Source organism: Dama dama, chromosome 15 (genome assembly GCF_033118175.1).
Source record: "Dama dama isolate Ldn47 chromosome 15, ASM3311817v1, whole genome shotgun sequence".
Lineage (NCBI taxonomy): Eukaryota > Metazoa > Chordata > Mammalia > Artiodactyla > Cervidae > Dama > Dama dama.
Window position 1 is genome coordinate 68916754 of NC_083695.1, and position 12738 is coordinate 68929491.

At 54.3% G+C, this 12738-nt stretch overlaps 1 protein-coding gene and 1 long non-coding RNA gene across 4 annotated transcripts in view; one reads left to right on the top strand and one right to left on the bottom strand.

Annotated features, from left to right (window-relative positions):
• Window positions 1–12738, top strand: part of LOC133070358 (uncharacterized) — a 15046-nt gene continuing 2308 nt past the window's right edge. The window contains exon 1 of the long non-coding RNA XR_009696136.1: window positions 1–225. This is a non-coding gene — a long non-coding RNA (uncharacterized LOC133070358). The remainder of the gene's footprint in view (window positions 226–12738) is intronic.
• POLL (DNA polymerase lambda) overlaps window positions 8831–12738 on the bottom strand; it is an 8470-nt gene continuing 4562 nt past the window's right edge. For all 3 annotated transcript variants that reach the window (XM_061162440.1, XM_061162439.1, XM_061162438.1), the window contains 3 exons: window positions 12226–12354; window positions 10117–10285; window positions 8831–9696 (listed from right to left, as the gene is read on the bottom strand). In XM_061162440.1, the coding sequence (XP_061018423.1) occupies window positions 9332–9696; window positions 10117–10285; window positions 12226–12354 (663 nt within the window). In that variant the 3' untranslated portion in view covers window positions 8831–9331. The remainder of the gene's footprint in view (window positions 9697–10116; window positions 10286–12225; window positions 12355–12738) is intronic.

Consider the following 12738-nt stretch of genomic DNA (forward strand, 5'->3'; position numbering starts at 1 on the left):
GCTGCCGTTGCAGATCCCAGAGAGGCTTGTTTGTCAGATCCAGAGGAGTGGAGTGAGGGCCACCAGCAGAACAGAACTTGAAGCGGAGAGAGCGTTTCTCTTACTGTGGAGCCAGGCTCTGGAGGGCCATCTGGAGTCCGAGTCTATACCTCACGGGGCAACAGGTGGGGCTTCTTCAGGGCTTTCTCTGGAGCCCGCCTCCACTTGGCCCTGCAACTTCCAAAGGTACTTCGGTGGGGGAGGGCGGGGGAGGCCCTCAAAGTCGGGGGACCTTAGTTCGCAGAAGCTCTGAGGTGGGGCCTGCAGTCCTTGGCCCCAGAGGTGAGAATCTGGGACTGTTCCCTGGCATAGAGTGGAACAGTAGAGGGCATGACCTCTGGGTCCCTCTCTCGTGCCTAAGGACCCTGGACTTTCTCCCCATTAGGCAGCTTGGAAGGAAGAGGGGCAGGCCAGGGAGTGATACTTTCCAATGGGGTGTCTGACCTGGCAGGTAGGGAGGCCCTTGCCACAATGGCCCCAAAGTTCTCCAGGAGAGCAGAGCCCATGGTCATGGTGAAGAGAGAGAATTCCACAGAGGAAGCCTGGAGCTGAGAGGAGGAGATTCTCAAGTCAGGCTGGGCCCCTGTCAAGTCCTGCGTAGTCATGTGGGAATAAGTCACCAACGTGTGGAGCTATGAGGGAGGGGTCCAGTGTGTGGGGGGTGTGGGGGATAGGCCAGGCATGTAGGGATAGATGTGAGCTATAGAGCCAGGACCCTCACCTCTACCAGGGCTGGAGTTTGACAGTCAGTGCCTCCATACTACTAATTCCCTGAGGGAGGTGGGATGTTGCAGGGGAGGGGTCCCATCGCAGGACAAGTGGGCCTTTGCTGATTCAAAACTCCAGTTCTCAGGGCTTTCCTAGTGGTCAAGTGGCTTGGATTCCATGTTCCCAGTTCAGGGGGTCCCAGGTTCAATCCTTGGTCAGAGAACTAGATTCCACATGCTGCAACTAAGGATTCCTCATGCTGCAATTATTAATAAAAGATCCCGCAAACTAAAGATTCTGCGTGCAGCAACTAAGACCCGACACAGCCAAATAAATAGATATCTTTTAAAAAGTCAAAAACTCCAGTTCTCAGGTTCAGGGACTGTGTCCTTCAATATCAGCATCAGGAACCTCCACAGACTCTGAAAAGCTCAGGACTCTCTCCTTGGGTATGTGGGAGAAGGAGGGAGAGAAGTTAGCAGATGGTCCAGTTAGATCTGGGCTAGAACTTTTTCCAGAGCGGGAGCCAGGAAAACCAGCTGGGCTTCCTGGGTCACAGAGATCTGAGATGAAACCCAGCTGTTCTCAATGCTGTGTGACTTAGCACAAGTGAATGAATCTCTCTGGGCCTCTCTTTCTTCATCTGCCAAATGAAGGTAATACATGTACCAATAGGGCTATTGGGAAGGTTACATGATATAGTCCACAAGCAGGGCTAGGTTAAGGGTGGACTGGCCAGGCTCAGAGTCAATCAATAAATGCTGCTGGAATAACCCCAGAAATATGGTGCAGCTAATCCAAGTCTCCTCACTGGAGCCTCTTTCCTTCTTTCAAAATGTCAATGGTCTTCCTCAAAATCCACTGATGCTAGGATCTTCCAGTGGGGATCAAAAATATCTTTTGCCAGCACCCACCTAGGACACATGAATAGATAGTTTTTGAAAACTCTGGTTTGGGGGGAAGGGGAACTCTGGTTTGAAAGTGCATTAAATTATCAGCCGGCCCCTACCCACATCCTAGAAGCCTCTGGCAGAACCAGTTCCATAGAAGCTCCTCCTGTTCTCCTCCCCCTCACAGGAGGACCCATTCCTGTGAGGTGAACTTGCTACTCCTCATTACGCAGGGATCCAGACTCCACCTGGAAGGACTCACAAATTTAAATGCTTATGAGGGTTTGGTCCCAGGTGAAACAACAGGGAGTTATGAGAACTTTGGAACTAGGGGGCAGCTTCAGTCAATTGTTGCCATGTCAGAATGTGGGGGCAGGGGGAGGGAAGTAGCATTAGGACAGAGCCTCAGACCTCTCCCATCTCCCTCCCCCATCGGAGGACCCTCCTAAGATACCCTTCCCCTAAGCCCTGCATATTAGGTTTCTATTGCTGCACAACAAAAGTGCTGACAAATCACAAACTTAGCCCCTAAAAACAAGACCCATTATTTCACAATCCTGTAGACCAAAAGTCCAGGCAAGCTCAGCTGAGTTCTCTGATTAGAGTTCTGCAAGACCTAAATCAAGGTGTTAACCAGGCTGGGCTCTTATCTAGAAGCTCTGGGAAAGATCAGCTTCCATACTCATTCTCTTTGTTGACAGAATTTGGCTGCTTATGGTTGTAGGACTAAGGTCCCCATTTCCTTGCTGTGTATCAGCTGCGGGCTGCTCCCTGGTCCTTGTACAAGTCCCCTTCTATCTTCAGAGCCAACAGAGGCATGCTGAGCCTTCATGCTTTCAATCTCTCTGCCCCTTCTGCTATAGTTGAATAAAACTCCTTTTAAAGGGTTCACATTATTAGACCAGACCTACCCAGATAGTCTTCCATTTTCCATATGAGGTAACATAACTGCAGGAGTAGCACCTCCTCAGAGTTGAGGCCTCTACTCACACTCAAAGGGGAGGAGGTTGCACAAGGGCAAAAGTCACTGGGGTTTTTCAGAGAATCCTACCCACCACACACCCATCTTCCAAGATGGAATAGAAACAGCCCCCTGCCCCAACTTCTGTGAGACCTTGGGTCAGTCACCTCCCATTTCCGGTTCAGTTTCCTCATCTGTAAAATGGGGTAAGGTGGTGGATAAAATCTAAACCCTTCCATATCTCACATACTGATTATGAGGCAAGAAGACAGAGCATCTGACCCTTTGGACTACAGGGGCCCCACTGCTCAAGATTTACCTAACCCTTCCAGAAACACCCCTGCAGGCCTTTGAAAGGGCCTTACCAGGAAAAGCAGAACAGCCATACAACGGGAAACCTGGGTTTGATCCCTGGGTTGGGAAGATCCCGTGGAGAAGGGAATGGCTACCCACACTCCAGTATTCTTGCCTGGAGAATTCCATGGACAGAGGAGCCTGGTGGGCTACAGACCATGGGGTCACAAAGAGTCAGACACGGCTGAGCAACTAACACACACACACAGGACAGCCAGGGTGCCCAGGTGCCCAGTGTAAGAGGCCCAGCCACCTGGCTGGGCTGGGCTGTGGGGAAGTGGCCACTTCTGTTGGCCAGAGACTATGGGTGTCTGTGAAGCCCCACAGACTAGAGTGGTCCCCCCTGGAGTCTGCACAGAGCAAGGTAGCCTACACCTAGGTGATGGAGAAGAGGGGCAAAGACCAGGTCCCTTCCCCCCTCTCACCTGGTGCCGACCTTCAGAATCCACCTCCCAGATCCATCCTAACCGCTCCCAGTCACAGACTCTGGGTCTCCAAAATACCTGCATAGCCTCTTCCTGCCCCTCCCGCCCAGACCCCGCTAGGCAGGGGTAGTTGATTCCAGCATCCCAGACCCTCTGGGCTATTCCTGCCTAGGGATGGGTCAGGGGTAACAGGAGTCTCTCCTCTGGGAGCCACAATCAATCACCCCACATTCCCCCCTGCCCTCCACCCCCTGTAGTAACAGAGCCCCTCTTCTCCCAGGCTCCCACCAAGGCCTGGTGGAGGGGCTGAAAGGAGACCCACCCCAACTCTATCCAAGCGCGGGAGCTGGGTAAGAGGCGGGGAAATGAATATTAATTTATCATGATTAGGCAAATCCGGCAGGGAGAGCCGATTCCGGAGGAGGCTAAAAAGATGAATTTCAGCAATAAAATTAAATAAGGACGGACGGGCGGCCCCTCCTCCCTCCCGCTTTGCTGATCTCTCTCTTTCTTACAATTTATGAGGCCAATTATGAAGATGAGGTTGGAAGTTCCTGGAACTTCACTAAATGCAAACGGCGGTCCCTGCTGTTCCCATCAAATTAATTAACCGCGCGCTATTGATGGCCGCTCAAGGCTGACGCAGGCGGCCCGCCCTGCGGCCGCCTCCAGGACACGAGGACTCAGAGTCCAGAGCCCATTAGGCCTCCACCACCTTCTACAGTCCCTGCCCAGCACCACGGGGACTCTGGGGACCCCCAATCCAGCCCCAGGCCCTGCCAGAGCCCTTGATGACCCTGGGGCATGCACACCGAGGTCGAGATTGGTGGACACACTGACACACACCCGGCTTGTCCACACATGTGTGCAAGTGTAGAGTCATGAGCCTGCAGCACTCAAACACGGGCCCAGCGATGTACTTTAGGCGCACAGGCAAATGGCCCTGCAGTCAGACATGGGCACAGTGGCAGCATTGCTGAGAGAACCAGACAGAGCCTGGTGGGTGAGGGCGGTAGGGTTCAGGGTGTCTTGCTGCTGGAGGAACACGATGTCTGGGGCCATTTGCCCGCTCCATCAGCACCAGGCCCCCTGGTGCTGCAGAGTGAAGGGTCAGACAGAGGTTCCACAGCCACTCCAGCACCGTGCAGCGGCCCATTGCCTGGTGCCTGTACTCCCCCCCCCCCCCCATTGGAATTCTCAGAGCCCTGCCCACAGTCCCTTCACCACTGGGTACTCTCCTCACCTCTGGGATGTCTTTCAGGGTGCTCCCTCTAGTCTTTCACTGGGGCTCAGCTTCTGTACCTACCCGCAGTGTAGGGGACCAAGGCTTGCAGAGCCCCTGGTTCAGACAATAGGGGCGAGGCCTGGCCCAGAGTCTCAGGCCAGTTTGGGGACTTCAGGCCTGAGGGTCCCCCTGTCCCAGAGCTTAGAGGCAGGGCTGCTCAGGTGTTCTGGAAAACTATCTGGCTGGTGTCCGGACTGAAGGGCAGAGCTGACAGAGGGCTAAAGGTCTGGAGGCTAAGCCCCTCCTAGGCCTGGGGCAGCAGGTGCCCCAAGAGCTGTAACTGCCGTGTGAGGCTGATCTCTGGATGGTGGGGAGGACCTGGAAAGGAGCTCTCCTGTTGGGGGAGTGGAGAGGGAGTAAAGCCAATGTCTCCTCCAAGCTATCGTCTCTCATCTGGGCAAGAGGTATCCCATTCCGTTCAAAGGGACAGGAACTCATGACTCCCCTGTGGTGAAGCAGGACCGAGGGCCTGGGTTTCCCATTCCCAGTCCTTGACTCCTTGAGGACAGGACATAGCTGTGCCTGCCCTCCTTGCCACATCCACTCCAGACCTGGGAGACCCTGGCCCTGTGCCCACACCTGTTTCATCAGGAGCAGCCAGAACCCAGGAGGAAAGTTTGCCCTGGTCTTATTCCCTTTCAGTGGCAATGTTATCAACCTAGGCCTTGGGAAAAGATGGTGGTGGTTTAGTCTCTAAGTCATGTCCAACTCTTGCAACCCCATGGGAGCCCCCCAGGCTCCTCTGTCCATGGGATTTCCCAGGCAAGAATACTGGCTGCTGCTGTTGCTGCTGACTCGCTTCAGTCGTGTCCGACTCTGTGCAACCCCATAGACGGCAGCCCACCAGGCTCCCCTATCCCTGGGATTCTCCAGGCAAGAACACTGGAGTGGGTTGCCATTTCCTTCTCCAGTGTATGAAAGTGAAAAGTGAAAGTGAAGTTGCTCAGTCGTGTCCAACTCTCAGTGACCCCATGGACTGCAGCCCACTAGGCTCCTCCATCCATGGGATTTTCCAGGCAAGAGTACTGGAGTGGGTTGTCATTTCCTTCTCCTGGGGATCTTCCCAACCGAGGAATCAACCCTGGGTTTCCTGCATTGCAGGCGGATTCTTTACCAACTGATTCTTTATGAGGGAAGTCAGGAAAAGATGAGGCTCCCAGGTTGGCAGGGTTGGGGCCAAGCAGCACAGAGAGGATTGTGCCTTGGGCTCAAAGTGTCAGAGGGAAACTGGGAGCCTCAGACTGAGCACAGGGCAGCCCGTCCATGAGGACTGGGCCTCCAGCTTTGCCTACCATCTGCCTTTCCCCTACTCCAGGCGTGGGGTGAGGCCCCTCCCCTTCCCCACACCCTACTGCGCTTCCAGGGACCTCCTCCACCTCACAGCAGGGCCTGCTCATACCCACCATCCCTTCACTCACTGTACAGGGAGAGAACAAGACACACTCTGTGTACTGGTCCTCTATCACTGCAGTAACAAATGTCTACACACTTGGTGGCTTAAAACACCACCAAGTTATCACTAAACAGTTGCCTTGTTTAGCAGTCTGACACAGGTCTCCCCAGGATAAAACTGTTGGCAGGGCTGCGTTCTGTTATGGAGGCTCTAGAGTAGGATCTGTTTCCTTGCCTCTTCTGGTTTCTAGAGGCTGCCCACATTCCATGGCTGGTAGCCCCATTTATCTTTAAAGGCAGAAACATCACATCTCTCTGACCTACCTTCCTTCATCACAGCTCTCTGATCTTAGCCAGGAAAGTTCTCAACTTTTAAGGACTCATGATTAGATTGGGGCCACTGGCTAATCTCATTTCAAAATTCTTAACCTTAATTAAATCTGCAACATCCCTTTCTTACCAAGTAGGGTAATATAGTCACAGGTTCCAGAGAATAGGCTGTGGACAACTTTGGGAGACCGTTACCCTGCCCACCACACCTGTGGTCTGGCCAGAGACCACTGAAGCTCAGGGTTAAGAACAATGATGAGCTGAACTGGAGGCAGGAAGCAGGTCTCTGGGGCCCTTCCTCCTCATTAGGACCAGGTGGTGAGTGGGTGATAGTTTTGGGGTGCTCAGTTTTAAGATAGTATCACAGTTTCCACCAGGGCTCCACAATCCATTCTCCCTTCCAGCAGGATGGGGCACTGGGTTGAAAGTCTGCCCAGGAATCCACTTCAGGCTCTCAAGTGGCTGGTCACACCCTTTTTTTAGTTTGGACTCAGAGAACTTCCCCCTCTGCCTAACTAAGCAGCCTTTCTCAGGACCAGAGTCCCTCCATTGGATCTTCTCCCACGCTCCTGTGTCCCTGAGCAGCCCAGAGGACACCACCCTGAGGGTGGGTCTCTCTAGAGGGTGTGGGCACTCTTCTTTTTAACCCATAATTTCCTGTTGCCCTTGTCAGAATGTGGGACCAGGAATCTGCCTGGTTTGACGGTCTCCAGACTTCTGAATCTCAGGGAGGCTGGAGGTGGGGGAGAACCTCCCCTTCCTCCCTCTGAGACATGGCAGGAAGAGGGGCCAGGCCTCTGGTTCCAGACCCAAAAACCAGCACCATCCCTCCCTTTGGTTCTGAAGACTTCCTGTGTGTAGGGAGGGGTTAGTTGGCCAAATTATTCTGGGACCCACTGGTTCCTTCTTCTTGTCCTGGAGGCCCTGGTCCTCCGGGGCTGGAGAGGCTGCTGAGCAGGCTTGGGCATTCAAGTGGGAAGTAGCAGCATCCACATTTGGATGCAGACACCCCAGGCTTTGGGCTTCTGCCAGCTCCACCCCTTGCTAGGGATAGTGGCAGGCACGGAGGCCCCAGTCCAGAGTAGATTAGCAGAGCTCCTGACGGGCCGCAAACAACCCTGACACCTGTGGGGCCCAGAGAGTCCCAGCTCTTCCTGTCCATTCCAGGCCCCAGACACCTACACCTCCCTGGGAGTAGAAGCTCCAAGGAGAGGCTCACCTGCCATGAACGCTTATGCTGTGTGCGTGTGTGCTCTGTGACCCCAGGGGCTGCAGTCCGCCAGGGATTTTATAGGCAAGAATATTGGAGTGGGTTGTCATTTCCTCCTCCAGGGAATATTCCCAAACCAGGGATCAAACTTGCATCTCCTGCATTGGCAGGAGGATTCTTTACCACTGAGCCACTGGGGAAGTTGCCCTTACGAAGGCTTCTAGTCCTCTGATGTGGCTTCTCTGGTTGGTACGAGCTGTGAAAGGGGCCCCACAGCCTCCATGGCTTTTGATTCCTTCCCTGACATGACCCATATAGGCAAGGCCCCATGGCTGGGACTTCAGGGCTCTGTGCGAGAGTTGGACCCATTCTAAGCTTGCTGGGATCCCCTGACTGAGACCAGGCCAATGAAGGCCCGCTCTAGGAGTTTGCAATTAGACAGATGCAGGACTCAGGGCCCGCCCTGTCCCTGCCGCACAGCCAGCACACTCCGGTGGATCCCAGTTCTGTGGCCCAGGATCCTCACAGCCACCTTCTCCTGCCTCTGAGCCCGGTTTTATACTTGGTATGCCAAACCTTCCCACCCCACCACTCCCCTCACCAAATCTTTCCTGTCCTGTAAGCTCCAGCCTCCAAAACCACCCTGGTAATACCAGCTGGCCTCTCCAAGCTGCTCAAACTAAGCCCCTCAGCTCAACTTTCAGTCCTCTACCAGCCTGGCCTTCTGACTCTCGCCCGGCACAGAGCATCCTCTCTAAAGCAGGTTCCTTAGTTGTCCCCAGAGAATGGTTTACCCTTCTCAAATAGGCTATTTCCTCCAAGTTGCCCCTTGGCTCCTCCAGGCAGCACAGCCTTCCCTGACTGTCTCAGCCCTGTCAGTGACACACAGGTCACCATTTAGTTGTTCCTAATGAGCCTTGTTACATTTGAAACTTTTCACTTTCACTTTCAATGAGCCTTGTTACATTTGTTCATATCCTTAGGTATTGCCTATTCTAGGACAGGGCCCACAGGACATGCTGATGGGTAGACAGGCAGTCCTAATTCCCAGCTCCACCAATCCTCCCTCTTAATGTCCACCCCTACTCCTTTCTGGGCTGTTCAGGAGCTGACTCAGGCCTGGCCCATTTGGAGAACTGTTAACTTGCTTGGGTTCCCATTCACCTCCGATCTCTGTCCCTACCCGGGAGAAAGGCAGGCAGAGGCTGCAGCAGCTCACAGACACACCAGGCAGGCTGAATGTTAAGTGCACTTTATCAGGCCCCTGGGCCTTCAAACACTGTCCTCGTCGATCCTGGGGTGCCCCCTCCCCACACTTCTAGCTGCATTGCAAGGGAGGTAGGTGGAGGAAGCACTTCTGGAGCGGCTCGTTTGCTCTGAAGGGTCTTGGGTGATGCTGGACCAAAGCAATATGCCTCTCCCCTGCAGCCCCCATCCCACCCCCAGCAGCTAGACCCTCCTTGGGGTAGAGAAGTGGGGATGCCTGGGCCTCCAAAGCAGGAAGCTGGCCCCAAGCCAGGTACCAGTTCCTGCCTAAAATGGGGCAGGGAGCCATGTGCACAATTCTTCAGGGGCAATGGTGAGGTAGACAGGGTAACACCTGACCCTGCTGCAGAGAGGGCCAGGCAGCCCTGGGAGCCAGACTGACTCTTCCCATCAAGCCCAGAGGAGCCAGTGGTTGACCCAGTGAGGTTCAGCCCACTGAGGCTAGCTGAATGGCCAGGAGGGGCAGCCGGGTCACCAGTCCCGCTCAGCGGGTTCTCGGTAGGGCAGGCCTAAGAACCTGAAGACATCCTTCTCAGTGGGGGTGGGCAGCACTTGGCCAGAGCCCACCTTGTGGCCTTGGGCATTGCGGACCACAGCTGTGCTGAGGGCATGCTCTGACAAGCTCATGCCCTTGGTCTTGGCCAGAGCCCGCATGGAGCGGTTGAAGTGGGCAGAGCCGGTGAAGTAGAGCAGGGCACAAGCAAACTCGCTGTAGGGAACGACGATGATGTCCAGTCGTCGGTGCCGCCGCCCTGGCCCCGGGAGCTGGCACACACCCAGGTACTTCTGCTGCTGGCCGTTCTCCTCGTGGCTCACCAGGTCATCTGTCAGGAACCCTGGCCCAACACAGGAGGACTGCTGGGAGGGCAGGGAGCCAGGACCTGGGCTGCCCAGCCCAGGGCCGTCTGACCTCCCAGGCCTCTCCTGATTATCCCTGGGTCCTCTGTCCCTGGCTTGTCCATTTATTGGCAGGCTTTCTTCAGGCCTGTGTCCTTTTCTATAGAATATGCATAGTCCTTCTCCCCATGTCGCCCCCGTACACCAGGGTCATGGAAAGATCAGATGAACCCTTGACCTGGGAGGTGTGAGGAGCTGATTCATCTCTTCCCTGCAGTGGCTGTGGCCCCAGGGGAGAGGTGGAGTTCTCATGGAGCAGCCTCCCCTGCTTCCTGCCTAGAGATGGGAACTTTGAGGCTCTCCCGCCTGGGGGCCACCTTGCCCCTGCCCACCTGCTCACCCAGGGGTGGGGCTTATACCTTGCTGCCGGAGGCTGTCCAAGAGGCGGCTGAAGATGCCCTGGTGAGAGCGGCCATCCGGGTGGGTGAGCAGCACATCCACATCACCACAGGTTGCCTTTCCCCGTCGGTATGAACCACATGCCACGCACAGCAGCCCGGGGTTGAAGGCCTGAGCTGCTTCCCGGACCTGGGAGAGGACAGTGAGGAGGGTGAGGGCTGTGGGCCTTCCCTGTCCCAGGAGCCCACACACCCCTTGGGTTCCAAGCCAATCCCTGGATGCATGGTCCAGCCTGAGGGAGACAGCCTCAAGGAACAGGAGTTCCATCCACCCTGGGGAGCAGTTCTCTAGCTTTGCTGGGACAGAAGAGAAGAAAACGTGCTCAAACCACTGGATGTGGCCCGGGGAGAGGGATGAGAAAGACCAAGCTTGGATTCTGAGGGAAGGTGTGGCTCTTTCCCTCGAGAGCTCTTTAAGAGCAGACAGACATACCTTCTCTGGGGTCTGCCCCACCCCATACACCCAGGTGTGTGAAGCTCCACTGAGTACAGAGGGCCAGGTGCCAAGGAGCCCTCAGCCAGGTCTCAGCAGCCCCAGGTATCTTTGGATTCAGAGCTAAATGCAGTGTGTAAGTTGGGGCCTGAAGCCTGATAGGTGGTTGGCAGGGTGCCCCTGGTCCAGGCCTCTGGGGAGATAGAGCCCAGAAATATAACTGCATGTATAGGGAAGGAAAGGAGAGAGCAAAGAGGGAGGGAAATCTGAGCCAATGGCGACATCCTTACTTGGAGGAATGGGGCTCGGTGTGGAGTGAGCTGAGATGAGGGAGGTTAAGCCCATTAGTCTCCACCCCAGAAACACTGAGGCCTTTCATATGCAGATAGCTTCCCAGTCTCCACCCCAGGACACTGAGATTTCTGGGACCCTGGATACCTCAATTCTCCTGACAGGCAGGCTTTGCTAATCTCCTCAACCCCCTTCTTGAGAGGGTGGGAGGAGGCCTAGGATGAATAATCCCATCAAAACCTCCTAAAGCTGGAGACATTAAATGGGGAGAGTGGGCCCTTCTGTTCCAGTGGGGAGCCACTTCTATTCCAGTGGGTTGGGGCTGGAGGCTCGCTGGGGCATTCTCTATGCCCAGATACCGTGGCTGAGTGACAGGTCATCACTGGCACTAAGGCCCAGTGATGGGTGGACAAAGGGGCTTGCCTGTCCATCCCACACCAGCCTCATAGTCATGTGACTGGGAAAAGAGCTGGAGGGTGATTTCAACTAAGCTGGGCCAGTCTCCAGGGAGTTCTGCCGTATCAGAATCATAGGCCATAGTGAGCAAACCAGCCCCTAACCTTAATGCCAGCTGAACAAATGATACATCTCACTCTAAATGTACCCTACTCTCCCTCTAATCTAGGTTTTACATGAATTTAACCCCTAACCCAACTCTAAACCAAACCCGAATGTTGGCCAAACCGTATTTCTAGGACAATCATAAATTTTAACTAAAAGCATCCAACACTAAGAAAACTCTACTAATTCAGGTCTAACCTTAACTTGACTATAGATCTAGCTTTCCTCTAACCCCAAACCAAATCCTACTGGCATTGTGCTTCTACACCAATTCTAACCAAAACCCTGAACCAGCCCTTGGAGGGCTGCAGAAGGTACGTATTTCTGAAGAGATATACAACTTTGTGCATTTTTACAGATTGTGGAGAGAAGAGAGTCCATGGTTTTCATTAGGTTCTCAAAGAAGTTTGTGAGTCAAAAAATGTTAAGAACCTCTGCCCTGATCCACCCTACCCTAGCCTAGCTGAAATCCCAATATCTTCAAGTAGTTCTGACCATAATCCAACTCTGATGAAGCCCTGACATTAATCCAGTCCTAACACCATCCTAGCACCTAAGCCAGGGTTAACTCTGCTTGATACTGAGACCCCTACCCCAGAGAGCTAGTGCTGCAGCCCTTCCCTACCTAAGCCAACTTGCTCTTTGCCCACTAGTTCCAATCTCTGGTGGCCCGCAGCTTCCTCTGCGAGCTGGGCTTCCCCCCGAGGGATCAGGAGTTCCTGGCTTTGAGCCAGGCTCTGACCCTACAGCAGTGGCGCTCTCACTGCCCTGAGACATCTGCTTACTGTCTGCTCAATCTCTGCAGCCTCCTCCCTGGGCATGCGGTCTAGGAAGTCATCATAATGCTTCAGGCCAATGGCCTGCTGGCTAGTCAGACAGGCCTGGTTTTGGATGTCTTCTAAGCTCCGGAAACCCTGAAAAAAAGAAGCCAGATGGGAAGGCTATGAGGATCCAGAACCAACGAAGAGACAGTGAATAAGCAGACACACAAGGTTTTCATCATCCCTAGACTCCAAGGAAAGCATGAGGCAAGGGCATGAGGCATGCTTGCCTCCAAGGCGGGCATGAGGCATGAAGCAAGCCCAGGGTCTATAATCAGTGGGACCTGGGAAAGGCAGGGGGCATGGAAGACACACCTCAATCCAGCCCTGCCCCAATCCTAAAACACTCATTCATCATCTCATCAATCTAGGGGTGATCCTGGGCATTGCTGGCTTTGGGAACCACTGTTCTGGATTCTCAGCCCCTAGGTCTGGTCTGCTCAAGAAGGCCCTTGTTTGTCTAGGGGACAGAGAAAT